We start from the raw sequence: 23,244 nt of genomic DNA, 5'->3' as shown, positions 1-23,244 counted from the left end.
CCTGCATTTGAAGATGTGTTAGGTGTTTTTTGTTAGTGTTGGAATCTTTTGGTACGAGATGTTCTTGTCTTCTTCAAATAATCATGTTTTCTGCCAGTAGGCACTTTCCATTCTTGGCATATTTCATTTGTTTTTACAGTCTAGCTAACGCCTAAAAAACCCCAAGAGACCTGAGAAACTCCAGCTCTAAAACTAACAAGGTGCTAAAGACACGTCACATTTCAAGGTTCTAGAAATGTGTTTATTGGTTGAAATACAAGGAAACACAAATTGCTTCGTAAGTTAAAACTATGCAAGCAAACAAAAGTACAGTACGTATTTTTTTTATCTGTGTATACTACACTCAAACAGCATTATACTTCTTGTGCAGGGATACTGTTTTCATCACAGAGGTTAAAGATATCAAAAGAATTTAACTTGCAAGTTTTCATCACATTGGAATTCAACCACAACTTCCTCCTGTCTTTTGAAGACTACAAATGGAAACCTACCAAAACATTTCTGACCCTCACAGCAACACATGATCAAGTTATTCTACAGTTGTTGCTTTTCAAAATGTGTAATAGAATACTGAAACAAACAAAAAATGTACAAGAATATGCAGATTTCTGTGCTTAAAGTGCAATATATGGTGTGTCTCCTTAACAATACTAAGACTTACAATTGACTGTCTTCCTCAGAGTAATACATTGTTGTGCAAACTAATGCTGAAATGTACCAAAGTATGAATCTAGAAAAAAAAAAGTTCTCTTTGCTCAACACATTTTCTATGTAGTTGCATAATGAAGAATCCAAACATTGTTGCTCCCTTGCCAATCAGCATGGCTCGCTGCAGGCATGGCCGCAGGTTGTCTTGCAGCACTTCTGCTCTCCTGGACACTGACCATCATGATAGCAGTACTCTGCGCACATGGGAGTCCCCTGGGGTGCAGCACAGCGACCCCGCTTCACTGGAAAACCAAAGACAAAAACATGCATTCATGAAAACTCACACACATCAAGGTTCTCCGCAGAGTCAGGTATTTTGGTCTAACCTGTATACGGTGCAGTGCACTCATGTCCACAACCATTGTGGCAGCACTTCTCTTCATTGGGACAGTCGCTGTCATTGGAGCAGAACTCCGCACACATCCCAGCACCCCACTGTCTGCGAGGACACACTCCAGGCTTGGCTGAGGGGGAAAATAGTAAATGCATTCAAGATGGGATCAAATAGAATACACCAGAGCTTTACAGAGAGTCCATAAGAGTCAGTTCAGCTTCTACGAGGATTCAGCTAAAGATTTATAAGCAGCACACTTAGGTAAAAGTTCAACATTATGGCCCATACTGAAAGCAGGGGGGACACAGACAGCTCCACAGTCAAAGACACAGCATTTGTGGTCTGCAGGACAGTCTTCATCACATGTACAGCCTTTATGTGATGGGACAACATTAAGGACACGAGGACAATGGCCCGGTTTTGGGAGAACTACTGGAAGAGGGAGAGAAATACAGTGGAGCAGAAGAAAAGCTAAATCAGCTGTGGTAACATTAAGAAAATGCGTGGTTGCCAAACTTGCATTTTTTAAATATATATAAGTGAAGTGTAAACCAACAGATTACATATTAAATATAACCATCTGATCAAAACAAACATACCTGTTAAATTGCCATCAGCTTCTGCAGCAAAAACAGTGTGCACAAGAGCACACAGTGTTAAAATCAGTGCACAAGCCGCAGAGCAATGTTTCTCCATGTTAACTTCTAGCAGACAAGAATGTTCTCCTGTTTGGACAAATATTTGAGTACACAACCTGCAGGCTGAGCAGCTCTGTTAGACGCTGGGTCCTGGTGCCAGTAGGGTTTTATTCCCATCTCTCAGGGTTTTCACTGAGTTTTTTATTCTCTTAAATCTGCTGCTCCAAATTAAATTTGTTTGAGCAGTAATGAAAAGAATGTTTTTTATTTTGGTTTATTAAATGGTAAATAGACTTGTATTTACATTGCATTTTTCTAGTCACTACTACTACTACTTTTACACTACTTGTCTCACTCACCAATTCATACCTTGATGACAAACGATGCTATAGCAGAAAACAGACAGTATTAATGTATTGCTTTCATAACATGGGGTTCAGTGTCTTGCCCAAAGAAAGTATGTGTCTGTAGCTCAGATTGAACCCCAAACCTTCTAATTAAGGGATAACCAACTAAAACTGAGCCAAAGCTGCCCCTCAATAAATAATAATTTTTACGTATTAGAGTATGTTTGCATTTTTCAGTATGATATTTATGCTAAAACAATAGCCTGTATTTCAACTTAACCAAAAATGAATTCCAAAGCTTAAGCCTGTGAGGCGTTTTTAGTGTTTGTGTTGACTTTTGAGCCCCATTTGGACCTTTTATCTCTGAGCAGATTCTGTCTTGTACATGCGTAAATAGTGTCTTTAAAGCCCCTCTAAGGAACTTTCAATTTAAATTGAGTTAGGCGCCCCTGTGGACAAAGAAACAGCTGCTATGTCTTTCTAGTTTTATTCTTTGCATGAGTGAGTTGTGTTATAAACCAAATAATGTCCCACCCATCTTCATTTTAACAGTAGCAATACATGATTCAATGACAATCTTTGCAAAACACTAAAAGTAACCATATAGTTAGTCTTTATGCAGGGATCTTGTTTTCTCTTGTAGGTAAGAGACATCAGTAGCTTATAAACTTCAGTCCCCTCACGGAGATTTAACAAGAAATCTCATCCTGCTCTCTTTGAACTGTTAAATGTATCACCCATCAAGAGTCTTTGTTGTGGAAAATGAAAAAAAAAAGGCATTTTCTGAGGCATGCTATTCATCACTAGTCCTTTTCATATAGTGAGTCCACACCTGCGCTGTAACAAAGCTCCATTATCATCACGCCTTTGTAAATTCACATTAATCCTTCAACAGCGTAACATTTGTGTCCCCACATTATGTTACCATGTTGCGGAAGCACAAGAGGTAAACACACAGCAGGAGCTTAATATACACAATTAGACATTTACAAACACACCACACTGTCCCTGCCTGATCCACTGGCATCGTTCTTTGTAACACCTCTGTAACTACTTCTGATGCCGGCACAGCGGTGCGATTACTTTGTGCCACCATTACACCTCTGTGACAGATGTATTAAAGTGAGACATTACAGGGGTGTAAATATTGTGCCTTTAACTGGCAGTATGAAAATGGCTCCTTTGGATGAAACATATCCGACCTCACAGCAATTGTTTCAGGGTTAAAAATAATGGTCTCTGATGGTGTTGCTTTTGCTTTAGTAAGCTGTTAGGGACCAAGCAGTAAGGCACAAGACACAGGTGGAAATTTTAAAGAAAAGTGGGTTTTTATTTTACCCAAATTATGCAAACCAAATTCACAAACCAGAATTATAAGAACTCAGCCTATAAATGGGGTCAACTTAACCTAACTCAATTTAACATAACAAAATGTAAGGTGTGATCTAAACAAATAGACCTGACACAATGAGACAAAAAAGGAACACATATAGTGGTTGAGCCAAACCAAGTTTAACTTAAGGGGTAAACAAAATGGACACTTATTTAAACTGAATTCAAATACTGCTCCCCCCGTGACATCAGAGCCCATGGTCTGCTCCACTCAGCTGGCTTCATCATAAAAGTCCTTCCCACCCTTGGCCACACCTTTTACTCAAACAAGGAAGTGCCATTCCCCCACAGCCAGGTAACTCAGAGAAAAGAAGCAATGATTAACATACCAGAAATGTGTTTAGAATCTTACAGTGTTAAGATGTGCTTGATTTAAACAACGTAAGACTAAATACAAGCAAAATAAACTACTAAATTGAACCAATTGCGTGTTTGACTGCAAATTATAAGCAGGTGTTGAAATTAATGTTGGAAAAACTGAGGTGAGAGTGTGGCTGGGAAGACATTACCACTGTGTGGCTCCAGCCATCACATAATCCATAGACATTCATTCATTCCATTTTATTTTTTTCCTTTGCATTATCAGTGACTCCTCACAGGTCTTTTGCAAACTTATCCTACCTCAAGTCAACATGTTAGCCCCACTTTTAAGGGTTCTGGTCTAAATAGTAAAATTTTACAGAGTTATTTAAGGTAGCACACTGGTAAATTATGGTCAAAACGCTATGATTATATTAGTTTAAGCCGTTAATAATTATAATGTTGCATTTCATTTCCTCAGTTTTGCCAGTAGTTTTCTTTCAGAATTATTCAAGATGTCCTGATGTCACTCTTACTTGATTTAAATGTACAGTTACAGTACAAATTGTTCTCTTAGACCAGGGGCGTCAAACTCATTTCAGTTCAGGGGCCACATACAGCCCAACTGAAGTGGGCCGGACCAGTCAAATCATAACATAATAACCTATAAATAAAGACAACTCTAAATTTTCCCCTTTGTTTTAGTGCAAAAAAGTACAAGTACATTCTGAAAATGTTCACATTTAATGAACTATCTTTCTACTAAAACAGCTGTTGTATTTCTCGCCATGATGAGTCTTAGTGGGGCTGAATATTTTACTCTTTAAGCCCTGAAACCTGCTGCTATCACATTAAACACACAGGTTACTTATTCACCTGACACAGAGTTTAATGTTTACTGCAAAATAACAGATAGATTATAATAATGTAGAAGGTAAAGTTGATTATTTTGGACCCCTCAGCTCCAGCATTAACAGTTTGCTTGCTGGGCAGTGTTGTATGCAGCGGTGTAGTGCCATAGTGTTAGTAGTTAGTGGATCATCTTATAGTGCTCTAAAAAGTCTTTATGAATCTCAATCGGATTATGCAAACAGCAAGTCATCCATTTTCTCACTTTGAGAAAAAAAGTCCCGGAGCTCCGTCAGCACTATGATTGTATGTGACCCCCAGAGGACAAATTTGAAATAGTAGTTACTTTTGTCTTCTCTGTAATTTTTTGACTTTGCAAAGTCGTTGCGCAGGCTGGATTGGAACCTCTGGCGAGCCGGTTTTGGCCCACGGCCGCATGTTTGATACCCCTGTCTTAGACTGTTATTAAGTCGACAAAAGGGAATCATTGTGTTCTTTCTTTTCCAGCAGTCCTCCCCAGCATGTAGTGTTCTCAGTCTGACTGTGTGCTCCCATCTACTGGCAAGACCAGGAATAACATGTTAGATGTTAGTTAAATGTGAAGTGGTTTAGACCTGTTTTAAGTCACACTTAAATCATATATACTTAATGAATAGATAAATAGATTATATTAATAATAATAATACATAGTCAGGGTGTAACTGCTTTTAACTGTGGTCTTTAAACTCAGACATCCGAGCCCTGATTGCAGTGTTGGAACACATTATGTTCTCAAACAGAGACAGGCTACAGCTGTCAGGTTTGATTGTGATGTATACTTTGTTGCTTTCTGTCCTGATATAAATGCATTTATTCAGCCCTTTTACATGAAAATCAAGAACAAGCCACACTTTTTTTTAAAAACTTGTCACAGCAGGTTTTTACACACTGATTTTTGTTCATGTGCGTTAGGCGATAGCTGCCTCCAAGTTCAGTCAGCACAGCTTTCTATTTTGAAAGGATAGAGATGGTTACACACTTACAAAAGAGAACTGCTCTCCCATTATATGACTTTAGCTTAGCAGAGACTTCCATAAGCTGTTTACATTTCTTTTATAAATCAGCTTTAAAGGCTTACTGTTTTTGTTCCTGGAAGTTCAGCTGTTTTAAACTCTCTTTTCTTTTATCCTTGCACTCTTTCATCCTCCACGCTAACCTCATTATTCCCTTTTATTCTCATTTTTTTTCCATTTCTTTCACTTCAGTGGTTTTCTGTGCCTTACAGTCCAGTCAAATTTGCACCTAACCACCTTTATCAGTCTTTGCTCTCATATTCGACTGTTACATATAGAAGTTCATGTGACTGCTTATTGCTTCTCATTCATAAGTCTCCCATCCCCTGCAGATAGAATCGGACTGTTATCCTGAAGAGCATGGAAATCAACACCGCACTGATAAGCCATGATAAAGGTAAGTTAATGAGATAGTCTGCACAATTACATATTAGTTTCTGTTCTTGCAGCCTGAGGTGTTAGATTTCAGATGAGCCTGGCTGTGCTCCCTCAGACTGGACTGTGTATCTGATTCAGTCTCCTGATCCTGATAAGGTGGTCAGTCCACTGTGCTGTGCCATGGCCTGAAACACAACATGTCAGCTTTAAAAAATACAGGTAAAGCCTGCAGGATGATGTGAAAGAGGGTCGCCAAAACACATTTCGTAACCCTGATTTTTTTTTTCATTTTAGTAAAAGTAGTGCAACTGTTCATGAGGTCTGTGGATTATTCTTTGTAACAGGAACAATAATCCTGATGAGACCTGCTGTAGATTGTTATCGGTGCTTTCTTTTAGTGCTCCTCTAAGTACAAAAAAGTGACATATAAATAAGTGCATTGAAAATAATCTGAAAATGTATAAAATGGATTTCTGAAATGGAAAGGTATCTATTTTACCCCACTTTGTATATTTTGGAAAGCCTAATCTTGGATTACATGGCATTTTTTATTGATTTAATCTTTATTTAACCAGGGAAAAAAAACTCAATGAGATTTCTCTTTTTCAAGAGTGTCCTGTCCAAGATGAATAGTAGCACAGTTTACAAAGCTTTTGACAGACAAAGAGAAGCCATACATACAAATATATTACAAAGTTAATGTCTATAAAACATTCAAATACATGACATAACAAAATAAAACAGCAAATGTTTCTCCATGTCAAGCAGGGCACCACTTACAGCCTGATGCGTCTTCAACATCACCTTGAAGTAACCCAATGAGACCAGTTCATTTAGCTTCAGCTCTTTTTGTAATTTGTCATTCATACTATTGGTAATGTATCTAATATTATGAGAAGAGTGTTTGGTGTTTAGTAGCAAGGAGAAGATGGTGACAGAAATGGCTCAGCTTGATTGAAGAGTTGCACAGACACAAACAGACAGGCAGACTACAGTCAAACAACTTTTGATGTTTTAATAGATTCAAAACCTTGCAGTCTCATCATTTAAATGTTATCAGCATTTTATCATCTCAATCAAATTCAAATAAGAGTTTTATGTCTGTGTAAGAGAAAGATAAAATCATTAATGCCTCCTATTTCCTGCATAGATTTCAGAGGTCTGCCATTATTTAAGCTAATCAATCAATAACAGGTCCAAAATGTAGGATTTTAATGTGAACCCAGCGGGGCCCTATGAGCTTTAGTAACCTGTAACCCTTGAACAGATTCACACATATGAAGCTTCATTTAGCATTTATCTTTTGAATTTTGGTGAACTTATAACATTTAACAGCCACTGTATATAAAGCTATGGTCAACTCAGTTGTTTACCCATGTTGTGTATTTCGTCCAATGTAATATAGTATATAGTACACAGAAATTCATCTAAGCTGCATAAGTTAAATGTAATCACTTTTTAAACTTGCTTTATTTAAAAAAAAAAAAAAACGTTTAATGCTGATCCTATCCTCCTTGTTTAAATGTGCTTCAAACATAAGAAGGCATCGCCCTGGTTTAGCTGCATATGTTGCAGCTCATACAGAATACTGCTGCTTGAGTCCTAACAAGGACCAAAAAAGTAGATCACATCACTCCAGTTCTTAGATCTCTACACTGGCTTCCTGTCTGTCAGAGAATAGACTTTAAAATCCTGCTGATGGTTTATAAAGCACTGAATGGTTTAGGCCCAAAATACATTGCTGATCTGCTACTACTGTATGAACTATCTGGACCTCTGAGGTCATCAGGTACTGGTCTGCTTTCTGCTCGCGAGAGTCAGAACGAAACACGGTGAAGCAGCGTTTAGTAACTATGCACCACATATCTGGAACACACTCCCTGAAAGCTGCAGATCCGCTCCAACTCTCACCTCTTTTAAATCAAAGACTAAGACCTTTTTTATTTCCAACTGCCTTCCTATCTTAGCTTATTTTAACTCACTTTAAATGCAAATCTTAATTTTATTTTTCACATATTTCTAATTTTTCTTTTCTTTTCTGTTTCATTATATTTGTCATTTTAATTGTTATTTAATGCTTGTCTGATTGTTTCCAATGCTTTTAATGTTTTAATGTAAAGCACATTGAGTTGCCCTCGTTTTTGAAATGCGCTATACAAATAAAGTTGCCTTGCCTTGCCTATGTTAAATTTATGAGGCATGTAGCTGCAGAATATTTTCCTTTTAAAAAGTTCTGCAGTTCAACTATATCAGAGCAGAAAAAATGGAATACTTAGATATGGGGTGACTCAGTTCTTCTGTCAGTAGTCTGTGTTAAGAGACACAGTGATCGACTGATAAGAATGATTGCAGGAAACAAAAACTCAAACATGTATAGGGAATCCTCTTGTCTAGATCTTTGCTTGTGTTGTTCTTGTTCTCGTATGTACGTTGCTTTGGATAAAAGCGTCTGCTAAATGACATTGTAACATTGTAATTTAACAGCTTTATATGAATGATTGTTACTGTGGTCAGCCTTTTATGCTGTTGGTCCATAATGTGGAGGCCGGTGCAAGATCAGCAAGTCATGTGCAGTACCATGCATAACCTCTAGGTGGGGGTCTCCTCTAGATAATTTCAGAAGCCTGGGCCTTTTTAAGAAATTCTTCCCCATATTTGTATGATGTTCCCTGAGTAAAATGATTTCTCTAATGAAACATATATTTTTTTATAGCCATCAAAAATAATAACTTAACAATAGACATATATTAGGTTTGGTAAGATAAGTATAGAACATTTTCAGGGTCCAAATTTGACCCTTGTGAAATACTCCCGTCAGTGTTCCTCAGATGTTGTGATGTAGGGTAACTATGTAAATATATTCTGTCTGGCTTTGATTTGATTGACAGCTATCCCCCAAACTCTCAAATCCAGGGGGTTATTATACAGGGTGCATGGAGGAGTAATTTTACCCCCAGGAGAGGTATAAGGCCATGCAATTTACATATCCCACTGTATTGCTTACAGCCAGCTCAGCAGCCAATGAGGTCTCAGCTGTGAGCTTTTAAAGATCTGATCCATGTTTTTATTCTGATTTATTTTCATACAGAGTCTGACCTCCTGACACCTACCAGCACGTCTGTTCATGTTCTAATTTATGCTCCAAAAACATGAGCACATAAACAAGGCTACTATGTCCTTAATTTGGCATTTTTTCTTTTCATATTTTATGTTGTATTCTTGGTCCACCAAACCATATACACACACCTTGTACCTGCTCCTTCCCCTCCTTTCGCTTTCCATTTCCCCATTTTCCATTTTTTTTCCTTTTCCTCTTGTCCTTGGGAATTCAATCATGGAATAATGTTGCTGGAAACCTTTCCTCTATGTATTCATGTAACAAGGCTCAGCTAGTGGCTGTTATTGTATGTCCTTGAAATGATGTAGATGCTATCAGTTTCACTGCCGGCCGTGAATGTTGGACATGTGAATGAGTTGAGAAAAAAAGATGGCTCAGTGTGACTGAAAGTGAGAGTTGTTGCAGGTATGATGATAATATGAACCGTGAGAAATGCTTAGAGAGTTCATAAAAAAGAAAATCTGTCCATTTTCACTGCCTCCTTTTTATTGCGCTATAGATATTCTTGGAGATGTAGGACAAATACAAGGAATAGTGAAATGATTCGGGACTAAAGAGGGGAAATATGACTGACACGACAGAAAAAGAAGAGGTGCATGTATGAATAACTGACAGAACATTTTCTTAGCTTTACTGATTATTTTAAATTTAAAAATTGGCCTCTTTTGTGACACCTTAAAGTCAAAAAGCATACTATTCTTTTGAGGAGGTTAGATAACAGCGTTATTACAAAAGCAAAACATCAGCTCTACTCTTGGGGATGAATTATAGCTCAGTGCAGAAATCTTTTCAGCCAAAGTCATATGACAAACACGACAAATGGCCATAATTCTCTTCCTCCCTCTCATTTTTCCAATCTGACCCAAAACAAGTCTCAACACAACCCCTTGACCACAACGCCCCTCCTCCCCCGAGCTTTAATAGTCAATCATGTATTACATAGTGCATTAACCTGCCGTTGACCTCTTCATGCTAAACCCAATTGCTATATTATCTCCAGCGTAATGTTCTGCTCTTAGTTATATTCATGGGACTGAATCAGATTTTGTCTCATTTCAGCCTCAGGCACCAAAAAATGTCTCAAATGACTCTCAGGTTCTATGGGGGCATGTGAGGGGCGACTGGGTCGGGTTGGGGGTGTCTCATCTGAATCACAAAAAAAGGATCTGAGATAGAGGCTGCATCCCTTTCCTCTAAGTAGGAGTTAATGGTGTAGAGTTTTTTCCTAATGACAAATCATGATAAAAAGAATAACCTTAAATAAAGTCCCCTTTAATGTCTCTGATTATCACTGACTGGCTTAACCAATTATTGCACCCCTTACTACCAATGCACTTGACCGATGCTACTAAAAATGTATCTACTTATCCCTTTCAATATTGAGAATAGATAATCCAGTGAAGGTGTTCTGCAGTCAAAATAATTCTAATGCCTTTAATGATGAAGCATGCTCAGAAATCCCTCCCCGTCCACCCATTGTCTCCCCATGGTGCAGGAGCTGGCCCCACGGCCCCATGGGAAATCTGTAATGTATTCAGCCAGGCCTTGGGAGTAAAATGAAAACAAATGTAGTGTAATAAAGGAGAGAAGATGAAGCGATTCTGTGATGATGCTCTCCACCGGCCTTATAAATCAAAATAAAAGTGGAGTAGGTCAGATGCGCTCCCACAGTCACTAGGAACAGCACGTACAAACACACACGTACACATTTTTATATTTGTAAGAAGACATGCACACACATTTATGTATACTAAAACAGAAAAGAGAGAGACGATGGAACAAGAATAAGCAGGGAAAGTACAAGAAGAAAACTTAAACATCTAATTGTTGCAAACAAAACTGATCCAATCAATCCTCTAGAATGCGTAAATGCCTTATGTGCCTTTTTCTATTTGCATTTCTGAACATTATTTAATCATAGAGCACATAAATGAGGACTGCGCTTGGTCATGATCACATTTCTTGTCTGAATCCTGGCCATTTAGTTGTGACTTTGTGTAATTGCACATTGTTGTATCTTGGAAAAACAGATACTAGCCTTTTTTACTCTCTAAGCCCCTGAAAATAAAGCAACTTGTGACCCAAAATTGTCTTCAAACATATGTAGGGACAAAGTGCCTTCTGTTTGGGTTTTATTTTGAAATTCTGAAAGGCTGATAGAGACAAAAAAGTATCTCTATTAGAAAATAGAAATATTAAAACAGATCTTTAAAAAGAGATGCTTTTCTGCTTTCATGCCCTATTAATAATCTCATAACCCTTTACATTTATTTTGCTCCCCCTTCTGCTGTCTCTGCCTCAAGTTTCTTCACCATTCTCACTGTAATTAAACTTAACCAAAACTGACAGCAGCTGCAGTACTGTAGTCCACCTGTAGGGGCTGCTGTGGTGTCAGTGTAATTACTGTATAAGGCCCATGGTCCCAGTAAGAGAAACAGGCTGATGTTACAGTAGTGGCAGCACTCATTATACAGAAATCCCAAAATTAAAAATGAGACAAAAAAAGAGAGAGAAGGATTTAAACAGCTGGTTATCTTGGCCCAGATTTGAAGCAGGTGACTGAAGACTCAATGATTTATTGACAGCAGAATTGGGGTTGATTTGAAAATTGTCACCCTCCTGAGGCATAGTGGGTTCAGTTTTAAGGTCAATAACAAAAGCATTTGTTTTTCTGTAAGGTTCTCGTGCATTGTGAGATACATAACAGTCTCTTTCAAACCTGCAAACTTTGAAGATGGATTTGAGACTTTCTTTGACGGCTGCGGCTGCTTATTACACCCGTAAAGAATAGTAAACAGAGAGAACAATAAATAATTGATGCCTAATAAGTTGAAGGAGAGCGTACTATATAGGGTTCCTTCTTTATTTTCGGGGCCAAGAATAGAGAAAGCCTCCTGAGTTGTTTATTTCCTCCATCCCTTCTTTCTTTTCATGTCCTTCTCATTTTACGAGCCATGAGTCAACACAGCACACGTAAATGATATTTTGACACAGAGAGCCATGAATAATGCATATGAATTTACTTTTATGCCAGAGTTGGACCCCTCTCAGCACCCCTTCTCTCCCCCACAATATATCCTCTTCTCTGAGCCCCCACCCCCACCCTTTCCTCCTCTTCCTCTCCTCTTCTCACTATTCATCCTCATCAGAGCTCAACCTCATTTCTCCTACCCTGGCCCCTCCCTCTTTTCCTCCTCCTCCTGCACCTCCATCAGACGGTAGGGAGGAAACAGTGCAGGATGAGACTCCAGCTTTCAGAGCTGAAGATCTACTGTATCTGTTTGTTAGTCAGGTAGCAGCAGCACGCTCATGTTTTCTTATCCCGAGAGAAGAATCAGTGTTTGCAAGCAAAATCTATTTTATGGCATACACATTTTATTTAGACTTCTAATTTGAAAGAATTACTATAACCTGGCTCTGATATTTTATGATTGTTTCTTCCAAGGGATTTTTTTTTTGTCTATTTGATCTTTTGAAATATATATATCTTTAATTCTGACGCTTTATTATTCTTCATTGATGTTATTTTTTTTTACCCTAAACTGTATTTCTGTTTGTTATTATCCTTCTGTTTATTTCTATGTGAAACACTTGGGACAACATGTTTGTAAGAAAGGTGTCGTGTAAATAAAGTTGAGTGCAGTTGGAAAACTGTTTTACAGGCTTACATACTTAGCCTAAAATAAAAAAAAGTGAAGTGAGGACAACATAGATGATCTAAATTCTTTAATCTCTTATAATGTTGATGGAAACCTTTTCATTTCTCTTAAGTAATCAACCATTTTCAAACAGGAAACCCTTTTACATTATGTACAATAACACCAGTCAACCAAATGAAAGCCTCTGGGGGTCAGCGAGGTCCTAATAAAGCCAACGCTACTTATTGATTCAGTGTCTAAATTAATCATCCATAACTTGATCTGTTTCGATAAAGTCATCAGCAGCCGGCATCCTGCATGATCAGCAGCAATCATTCTTCCTTGCCAAGTCGCTGATGTTTCGCCTGCGGGCTCCACAAACTGCCAGACACAGACGGGTTTTTAAAAGTAAATGAAAAACATTTATTCTGCCACTGCTGCTTTATTTAACAGCTTGCTTGTAGTCATGACAAACAGAGGAAGTGAGGATGGAGGATGAAGTTCAGGGTGCTCTGACCATCTCATCATCACCATTTTCATGCTGCATCTGCTCCTCCTCCTACACATCATGGGAGTCATCATCATGTTTAGGCTGCATGTTTTCCAAGCTTGGATCCATGCTACCTTCCTTGGCCCTCATCTGTATTCCAGAGGGTCCTCAGAGGTAAATAAATATCTGTTTTTAGAGTTTATTTTCCTCATTCTGTTGACACACTATCAGCTGTTCAGTGTTTAAAGATAGGCAGTGTAATTTCTATTAAAAATGTTTTAATTTATGTAAATTAATCTGCCAAGACTCGCTACAACCTGATATCAGAATGTGCTTGTTTAATTACAGGTCAAATAATTTAATATTTAAAACATAAGAGCTACAGTGACAGTTATTTTAGAGCCTAATCTAAATTGATAATTCTGCCTGGGCAGAAAAGGACTAGGAGGTATAGTTTAATGCAAGCTTAATTTTTGAATGCTTGAGGAGTTCCTATAACAAAAAAATGTTGATGGACAATGTTGACAGCATTTACCCCCTCAGTAACCCCTCTACCACAAAAGATCTTTGTGGAAGCATCTTATCTTTCAGTATACATCAACATGTGTTTCACATAAGAAAGTTTGGGTACCCCATGAACCAGACCATAATCCAGATGGTGATCCCAGTCTCTGGCTGCAGCCTGTAATCTACTTACTTCACACTTCTGAGTGGAACAGTTCTCATCCCTCTGGTGTGAAATCCCTCTGCTGAGAAGTGGCTCCGAAGGAAGCAGGGATGAATAATCTGCATCATCCCCATCGTCCACAGAGTGCTTCTCCATTCATAATTTAACAACCCCCCCACCCCCCATTACATCTGATGAAAGCCACTGACCTGAAAATGTAGAGGGAATGAGCTCCTTCATGCACGCCGTTAACATTGTCTGCGTCCGACCCGTACATGCTGCCAGCAAACATCAATAAATGAGTCCAGTGTCAACACCGGGATCTGATGTCGTTTCTGTCGACACTTGGGAATACAATACTGACCAGGTTTCTGCATGTCACATGTTTAAAAGAATCAAATTATAGCGCGTATCAAGACAATCTATTGATAGTAATGAGATATTTCACAGTAAATTATGCTGTTAATTTCTCTTAGACTTAAGACCACATGCTTGGGTGTTTTACAAGTAATAGACATTAGAGTCTTTTTTCATTTAAAGAGTGTGTTTTACATCATCAGCCATCATATACACATGGACAGGTTAAGGGGATGTCCAGGGGTGGCCATGGTCTCCTTGAAATGTGATTGGCCACCTCTATGGAGACTCCAAAACCCTACTCTATGGTTGGCTATGTGCCTTATCAGAGGTCAGCACTGTGTTAAAATCTACTATGTGGGCTAGGATGCAACATGCTGCTAGATTTTGGCCAAACATGTTGTTTATAGTTCCTGAAAAATTTTAGCAAGCAGGAGTTCAACATTGCCACTCTGTTTTATTATTATTTTTTTTAAAGTTGTGTTTTGGGGCTTTTTTGCCTTTATGATAGGACAGCTGAAGAGAGTCAGGAAACGTGAGGAGTATAGAGCGGCAGCAAACGGTTGCGGCCAGGAGTCAAACTGGCGACCTCTGCAACGAGGACTATAGCCTCTGTATATGGGGCTCTTAGACCGCTAGGCCACCAGCACCCAACATTGCCACTCTGTCATGTTTCGTCATTCTTATTATATGCGTCTTCATATTATTATTGTTACCATTATATTTTATTTTTTGATGTGTGTGTGCGTGTGCGTGTGCGCGCGTGCGTGTGCGTGCGTGTGTGTGCACATATTTCATGTCGCCCCTGCAAAAATCAAAACCCCAGTTGGGCCACTTCAGTCAAAAAAAGTCTGGACATGCCCCTGCATATGCAGGATCAATGCATTCAGGATTGGTCACAAGCATTAAATGCATATCTGAGGCTTTTCTCCATGTGATATAAACTAGAAAGTGCATGCACAGTGTTATTTAAAAAGTGCAAGGAGGCACAGTTGCAGTTCCATTTCTTTAAATCTGAGTGAATACATTTGTGTGTTTCTGTGTGTTAGTATGTGTGTGTGTAGAACTGAGCACAAATTAATGGTACGTTTCCTTTGGCCATACATTTTCCTGAGCTCAAACCTCTTCGTGCAGGCATCCTTTTGTTCTTCCTTGCAATTGGATTGTGAGGAACAATGGAAAAGGCTTAGCCCACAGTGACAAGTAAACAGTAAATTAGTGCATCATCATTTTCACACAATGCACGGAAAACACAAGAAAAAGCTCTATTTAAAGGGTTTAGGTTATTAAATAAACCTTAAAGAAGAATTCTTCTGAGCTGGAATCTACAACACCATTGTTATATAACCCTAGTCTTATCCAACACAAGTTCGGTGCTGTGCCTTTTCTTTCTTGTGAAAACATGACCAGTTTTCACATTAAATATATAGGCTGTTTAATCACAGCTAAATGCATTAGTCACCGTGTTAGCCCGAGGCAAGTTCTGTGTTCACAGCGCATCATTTGCTGTGATATCTAAAGCTACCATATCCCTTTAAGCTAGTTCCACTGAGTGAATTCCTTGTTGCAGTTAAGTGCATATTTAACAGACTTTCTAGTTTCTCCTGCAGAGTTATTCATATCAAGCATTTCAGAGATAAGTCAGTCTCAGAGCACAGTTTAAGAACTTCCACCCGCCTTTCCTCCCCCGCAAAGGAAAAAAGTTAAAAAGTGGAACAAAAAGAGGAAGCTCCAACCTCCTCTACACTGTACCCGTCCTGTATCAGCATGAAAATCAGGGTATATTGAGAACCTCAGTGTGACTTGAACGCACCTCATGAGTCATCTGGGATTATGAGTCATATTCTACTTGAATACAAAAAGAACCCCAGCTTTACCACACACCTACAGACTGGGAAACTTTTCACATACTGAAGTTACCAGCTCAGCATGCCTGCCACAGTCGACTGTGCTAAAACTGGGACAATCGCCTCTTTTACAGGCTGAGGCAGCGTGAGCGTTCAACAGATGTGATTGGATCTAATTTAAAATGACTTTAGAGGGGTATAGAATCTCAATGTCCATGAAGAAATGTGACTGATGCAAAGACTTTGACCTATGAAAGGATACATTGCTTTAAAGTTGACCCTTTTTGTAGTGCATTGATAGATAGATAGATAGATAGATAGATAGATAGATAGATAGATAGATAGATAGATAGATAGATAGATAGATAGATAGATAGATAGATAGATTTGGAGTTAATTAAGTAAACCCCAGTGAAGTTTAAACTCTCTTTGAATCATGTGTATCTGTGCCATTAAAGAGAAATAATTGTGCCCACTTTCATCCCTCCTGCAATTAGTCTCTCCTCTGTGAAGTTGTCAGACGAATAAAGGACAAGAGCAGACAGAACCTTTGTCACTTTAATCATCCCTCTGTTTTATTCTTTCACACTGCATTGGATTGAGTTCCCTATAGACGAATGTCAACAACTCAGTGTGTCCTTCAGGCTGATTTCACATCATTAGTGCTCTTCTTTGAGCTGTTACTGTGATAACACAGACCTGCTCTGCATGTCTGGGGGCATTAGAAACAGTGTATACAATGTTTATATTTTTCCTGATCTAGATTGAGCTAGGAGTTGCATTTTAGTATGAGATGCTGAACGACGTTATTTAGATTAAACTGCTACTAACGGAATCCTCCTCTGATGTAGAGTATCTGGTTACAGCAGAAGAATCAGAATATGTAATAGTTGTCTGCCAAACATAGTTAAAAATATGCTCTATAGGATTTAGACAAAAATGCTATAAATAAATAGCTTATCCTCAGAAGTAGCTTTTTGTCTTCAGATGGGGTTGTGCATCGTACGTCGGATTTTTCTGAAAGCTTATAGTTCACAGGTTGTGACGTGCCTGATGACGTTTTCTGAAATGGCAAAGCCCATGGAATCTAGTCCTTATTAACCTTATTTTCATTTTTTTGTTTTTGTTACATATTTTGTGAAAATATTGGCTATACTGCAACATGTATAATCTGTATTACAACAACCTTCCTTTGGTCATGCAGATGTAACATTAACATATATCCCGCAGTCTTATTTTTTCCTTACGTTAGCTTAAATTTGTGATGTTATGACATGAACAGATAACATGGCGTGCATGTTGCTGTTGCAACGGTGTTCCCATTTGGTTACCACTTGAACACCATCTTTACAACACACTTTACAAGCTCCATGTGAAAGCAGCTGCTGTTTAAGATCGCATAAGTTGTATTATATTTCATATTGTATCCCTAATTATATGGCTGTTTCTTTGTGCAAGTGAAAATGATATATCAAGCTTAAGCGTATAGCGTATCCTTTCAAAAAATATATAATATTCAACTGTATTTTTCTCCTGAATGTGAATGTGTTTCTTTATATAACAGCCCCATGAGTGATTGGTGAGCTGTCCAGGATGAGCCCCGCCCCTATAACCCAGTGACAGCTGGGTGTGCATTTCTCCAGTCCCCATGACCCAAATGTGATAAGCAGTAAGGGATAATGTATATATTAACGGGTTGTAATGTACATTTGAAAAATAACACTAAATGTAATAAACTATATGTTTTTATAACACTTTTCAAAATCCAGGTTACGAAGTTCTTTACAAGGGCAGTAAAATAAAACAAGCAGTTCACAAAATCATCAGCAAAGGCAAGGATTAAGAAATAAGAAACATTTTAAGAAACATGAAATTTGTTTGAAAGTACTCTAAAATGATTTCAAATGGATTTTTTATTTCAATTTGAGTAAAATTCAAATTCAAATAAAATAAGGAGAGGCTGCAGCATTTTTAAAGAAGGGATTTAAAAGAGATCTTTGACTCAGCTGACCTGATCTCCTTCCACTGATTGTTCTAGAGTTTTGGAGCCCTATTAGACCCCTGACAGGGTGAACAGGACCCTGAAGCAAAGTAGAAGGGTCCCGCTCAAGACCAGCTTGAAACTAATGTTTTTACCACAGTGTCAACAGGCAGAGGTGAAATGTGCCAGAATCCTTTCCTTGGATTGGTTTGATATCTGTGTGATCAGGCTGCTGCTTTGTTGTTTAGAATGAATCACTGTTGTTTTTGAATTTGACCAATCAGAATCAAGTATTAAACACAACCTAGTATTAAGTACGAAAGCTGGGGGATAAGTATAGATAATGGGTTAACAGATGGATGTATTTTTCTCTTTTCTTACCAACACCTTTTTGTGACATTATAGTGTCAACATTGTGATACTGCTGCTTTGACTTCCTGTCACATGTGAAAGCACTTTTGATCACTTCCTGACTTTTCTCTCTTTGTTCTGCGACTCATCACAGATTAAAGTGACTTCTCATCTTGCTGCGGAGCACTTCATCTTTGGTGCTCACACTCACTCTCCATGACACTGCAGTGAACACTGCAGTGAAGCTTAGTGAACCAAAGCTACAGTTTAAACCCCACCCCCACAGCACCTCCCAATAAAACTGATTTGCTCTGGCATGTATTGTTTTGGAAAATAAATCAGTCGACTCTTTCCACTTCATGCACTCATGACATCATTTGTTTCCCCTCTTAACTCAATTATTGTCACTTAGTTCATCTGTACGGCAACAATGACCTGTAGCTACAGTGTAGAGGGCCCTTCCCACTCTCTGCAGTATGACAGAAAGAACGGGGAAACAGTTACGCCTAGAGCCTGTAACTTTGTCAAAGTTAAATACAAGAGAGCACATTATCCGCCTTATTTTTCTGTCACCCAATCCTCTTTTTCCCGCCTCGAAAATAAGCTTCAAGGTAATTGTGTCATTGTGTCATAAGGCACAGGAAAAAAATGGTAATCCATTAAATTGTATTCCGTGTTCTCTGTTGCTTTTGTAGTACAGAGCGACACCGCAGGATTTAGGAAAGGTGAATTATGAATAATTGCCTTTGATCCAAAAAGCCTGAGGAGTAATAACATTTAATGCTATAGCTGATCAATGAAAGCGGGGCTCCATGTTTTTTTTTTATGTTCGATGACACCGTTTGTCAGAAGGTACCAGCTTGTTTATTATCACTTTCACAAAGAGAAATTTTGATTCACGCCGGCAACATTTCCACAAAGTTGTTGAATTCACTTTACCTGACTTTACTTTGGTTTGACCTTTGACCTTTCCCACCAAAGAGCAGCTGAAACTGAAGTTCCTGTTATGTTTGGATGCAAAAAAGTCCCTGGTGTCCTGGTGAATAATTTAGCATTAAAACATGAGAGGGGCCAGATGTTATTGAACACACACTCTGAAAGGTCTTTGTTGTGTCAATTAGTTGATTAAGTATCATCTACTCCCCTGTAACCTGATCGCTTTTTAAACAGCCTCATATTACAGGGGCAGCTGAGAGCAGGAGAAAGGGGACATTTTCAATTACATGTCAGCATATTTGACTGACCACCATTTGATCAGGCTTTTAATTTAATTGCTTGCATTTCATTAACTATCCTCATTTATGGTAGAATTTTAATCAGTGGGGATGCTGGGACACAGTGTTGTGTGTCGGGGGTGAGGGACAGCAGGATACTTTTAATTAAAGCAAAGGTCTCATCACAAGTATGATTTTACTCTGAAAATTAACAATATGTTGGTGTTAAATCAAGTCAACAACCCTTAACCAAACATGTTTATCACTCTGCACATGCAGGTTAAAGTCATCAGCACCGTAAGTGGACAACTGGTCGTGTAGTAAACACTTGTTGGTTCTAAATAATTGAATGAAAAAAAAAGTATTAACAATGGAAACTTGAACAACATGCCTCTCACCTCTAACATTTGAACAGCATTAAAAGACCCTTGAAATCCTTTCAGAGAACTGAAACCCTTTTGTTTTTACATGTATTTCTTCCCACACAAAAATTCTTTCTGCCCACACAGAATCTCTAGGATGCCGACTGAAGTTATAATCATTTGCAGAAAAACTGGACAACAGCGGCCAAATAGAAAGATACAAAGAAGACAGAGAGCAAGCATTGTAGGGTATAAGGACAGAGAAAGGGAGTGAGACTGACAGACACATTAATAAACCAGAAGTGGAAGAAGCTTGAAGAACGTTATGATAGTTTTGAATGTCTCATTATTTCATACTTTATGTTATTTAGATATTTGTGATAGATTCAAGTTTAGTTTCAGTTAGTTTTTTGAGCAGCTTTTTAGTTTAGTGTTAGTTTTTTATGTGCTGTTAGATTTTATTAGAGTAAGTTTTAGTCTTTGTCAGAATGGGATACTTGTCAGAGTCAAAAGCCAGTATGGGTAGATAAATTATTGTGTGATTTAAACTGAAAACAGTTGTGTTTAACCCTCCTGTCGTGTTCATCTTCCTCCCCTTACTTTAGTGTTCCCGGTCAAATTTGACCGGTCTGTTTTAACTGCTCTTAAATGAACACAAAAACCATTAAAAATGGATGAACAACGAGGACCACAGATAAACTATATGCTTGTGTCATATGTTTAAAATGCACTGACAGGCATAAATTGGAGACAATCAATTTATTCTGTTTTATTTTATTTAAGGTAGATTTTAAATATAATACACATATTTTTTAATGCAATACACTTCTGACAAGTTATAAAAAATGTTTTGCAATTTCTGTTGGTTTACATTATTGATAATCATCTTGGTATAAATACATAATACTTTATTTAATGTAGCAACAACACTGTATAAAGCATTCTATAAAAAAAACTATTACAAGTAAAAGTTCTTCATTGAGACTTTTATTTTTGGGGTGCTAGATTGACTCAGTGCCTCATAAACAGAGGCATGAGTGCTCCAAGCAGGCTTGTGTCCCTTAATCATTCCCCACTCTCTCTTCCCAGTTTCCTACTCTATCCACTGTCATAAACCCCCCCAAAATAAACTCTTAAACTCACTTTAGCAAAAGTTAAGACCTTCTCATGCACCTGAATTATCAAAATGTATTCACCATGCAGAATAACACTGCTCAGGGTTACAGTTGTAATACAGAGCCCACAGTACATCTACATTCACGTGCACAGTATGCAGCTTTGTAACCTATTTCTGGGATGGCGAAGCTATGTTATACAACAAGTTATTACATTGTAAGATTATGAGTCCATAGTTTAATACAGTGTTGAGCAGTGTAATCTAGAAAAATCCATGAATTATTTAACATTGAAAGTTTATATCTAAAAATGAAATCAAAGCCTTACATTAGATTTTATACAACACTTGAATTAATGTGTGTGCGTTGCATTCCTCCACTGTAGAACTAAGACAAGAATTTCTAAGTCGAGCCGTTTGATGAGTGTCTCTGCCCAGCAGGAAGTCTTCATCCTCCTAAATATTTAGCAAGCACCTGATTCTCAGCTGATAGTCCAGAGCCGGCCATATTAGGTCAGGAACATCACAAGACCTGATCCTCCAGCACCTGCTAGAAGAACAGCGTGTCTCTTTCTCTGTCTCATTCTCTGGTTCACCTGCAAGGAGGAAAATATTTTACATAGAGACAGATTATCCCTGCAGCTGATGGAAGATATGGATATATAACAATCTTTGTTTTGCTGAACAAACACATTCATAATCCAAACTATAAAAGATAATAACTGTTCAGGGGAATGTCTGTCAAAAACAAAGCACGAAACACAGGCTGAATGTTTTGTGAATAACAAGCTTTCACCAATTCAAACAAAACTGTTCACTCTCAACAAATATTATTCACTTCACACCACTGGCACTAGTGATGGGAGTTCAGGCTCTTTGTAGTGATCTGGATCATTTGGCTCATCTCAGCAGTAAGAGCCTGCTCTCTCAGCTCCTGAATGGCTCTTCATTTCATAGCATCATTTTGGCTTTTGTTAAATCAGACATTTGTAGAAATGTTTTGACCTATGATTGACATGCAGTTATAATAAAACGTATCATTCTCAGAAAAAAAACACTATTGTTTGCATAGCACACATGTTGACACAGCATTAAGTCAGTGCGTGATGTTCGGGTGCGACTGATACTCCAGCTGAAGCAAATTACAATAAGGCGATCTGTATAACCAAGGTGGTGAAGCAATCCATTTTATCAGTTGATCGATGTCTAGCAACTTTATATTTTACAACACCAGCTTCCTGTTCATGTGGTTGTTAATGTTGTTTCATATGACAGTTGGTAGGTCTGAAACTGTGGTCCAGACTGACAGATGTTGTATGAAATGCCATCACATTTTGCAAAGATATTCAGATTTATACAGTCATTTCTGATTCCCAGACTTTAACTTTTTACCCCCATTAGTGGTTTTGGGTGCATGCAGTTACTGCAATAATGTGGCGTCCCCTCATCTTGTCATATGCACAATAATCACATCAAGATTAAAATTGAATGTAAAAGAACATTTTTAATTATTTTAATTCAGCTTGTATTGGTTTTCAAACGTTATAGCATGCTAAAACTCTTGACCAGATGTTGAATATGACAATGGTCTATCCTATACGAAATGCTAGCATTGTCACTGTTAGCATGTACAAGTTGGCATTGAGGTCAAAGCTCAGCTGTGTTCAAGTTTTGTGTCTTATCTGGCTTGTAACCCTTCTTTTGTGAAACTGATTTAAGACGTGTGTTTCATTTGTTATGTACTATATGTCTATAAGAGGGACATACAAGAGAGTGATTAAATAAGGATCAATAAATTGTTTAAAGCTGGACCTCTACTCTAGAGAATGAGGCTTTATTCATGCACTTAAAACTCTATGTTGATGTACATTTGAGATCAAACCACAACCCTCTCTTAAGATTAACTAACTAGTTTCAGTGCTTGGTATCAGTTTGGCTCAGTTGGTGGAGCCCCACTCTCTCCCCGGATTTCCTGTCACTTTCTCAAGCTGTTCTGTCAAATGAAGACAAAAAGTCCAAAAAGTAATCCAAAAAGAGAAAATAATGTGTGGTGCCTCAATACAAGGCACAACCAGCAATCTCCTGGGTAAAAGAGACAGTGCAAGTT

General features: G+C 38.1%; 2 protein-coding genes across 5 annotated transcripts in view; one reads left to right on the top strand and one right to left on the bottom strand.

Annotated features, from left to right (window-relative positions):
• Positions 1-219: 219 nt before the first annotated feature.
• Positions 220-1,777, bottom strand: wfdc2 (WAP four-disulfide core domain 2). Of its 3 annotated transcripts, none has more exons than XM_034696078.1 (4): positions 1,642-1,777; positions 1,331-1,474; positions 1,035-1,172; positions 220-950 (listed from the first exon to the last, which is right to left on the bottom strand). In XM_034696078.1, exons 1-4 carry the CDS (start codon positions 1,736-1,738, stop codon positions 817-819), a joined length of 513 nt encoding a protein of 170 aa, XP_034551969.1. In that variant the 5' UTR covers positions 1,739-1,777; the 3' UTR covers positions 220-816. The 3 variants fall into 3 exon arrangements, with proteins under 3 accessions (XP_034551969.1, XP_034551970.1, XP_034551971.1); XM_034696079.1 differs by having other exon boundaries at positions 1,331-1,471; positions 1,642-1,755; XM_034696080.1 differs by lacking the exon at positions 1,331-1,474 and having other exon boundaries at positions 1,642-1,772.
• A 1,837-nt stretch (positions 1,778-3,614) lies between these two features.
• LOC117822098 (TOX high mobility group box family member 2-like) overlaps positions 3,615-23,244 on the top strand; it is a 124,531-nt gene continuing 104,901 nt past the window's right edge. The window contains exons 1-3 of one of the 2 annotated variants that reach the window (XR_004633125.1): positions 3,632-3,714; positions 5,953-6,017; positions 9,087-9,587. Coding sequence is in view for 1 of the 2 variants with exons in the window: in XM_034696737.1 (XP_034552628.1) it covers positions 6,009-6,017 (9 nt within the window). In the remaining variant the exon portion in view is untranslated. Of the gene's footprint in view, positions 3,715-5,952; positions 6,018-9,086; positions 9,588-23,244 lie in introns of those variants that run through there. The other variant, XM_034696737.1, reaches the window with a different exon arrangement.

This window comes from Notolabrus celidotus, chromosome 11 (assembly GCF_009762535.1).
Source record: "Notolabrus celidotus isolate fNotCel1 chromosome 11, fNotCel1.pri, whole genome shotgun sequence".
Classification (NCBI taxonomy): domain Eukaryota; kingdom Metazoa; phylum Chordata; class Actinopteri; order Labriformes; family Labridae; genus Notolabrus; species Notolabrus celidotus.
This window is presented reverse-complemented; position numbering and strand designations above follow the sequence as displayed.

Bases quoted from the DNA above. Each gene is read 5' to 3' on its own strand.
- wfdc2 (XM_034696078.1), bottom strand. From the start codon at position 1,738: ATGGAGAAACATTGCTCTGCGGCTTGTGCACTGATTTTAACACTGTGT. The intron at 1,475-1,641 runs GTATGTTTGTTT...TCCCTCTTCCAG, and splicing joins AGCTGATGGCAATTTAACAG to TAGTTCTCCCAAAACCGGGC. The intron at 1,173-1,330 runs GTATGGGCCATA...TTTCCCCCTCAG, and splicing joins CTGTGTCCCCCCTGCTTTCA to CCAAGCCTGGAGTGTGTCCT.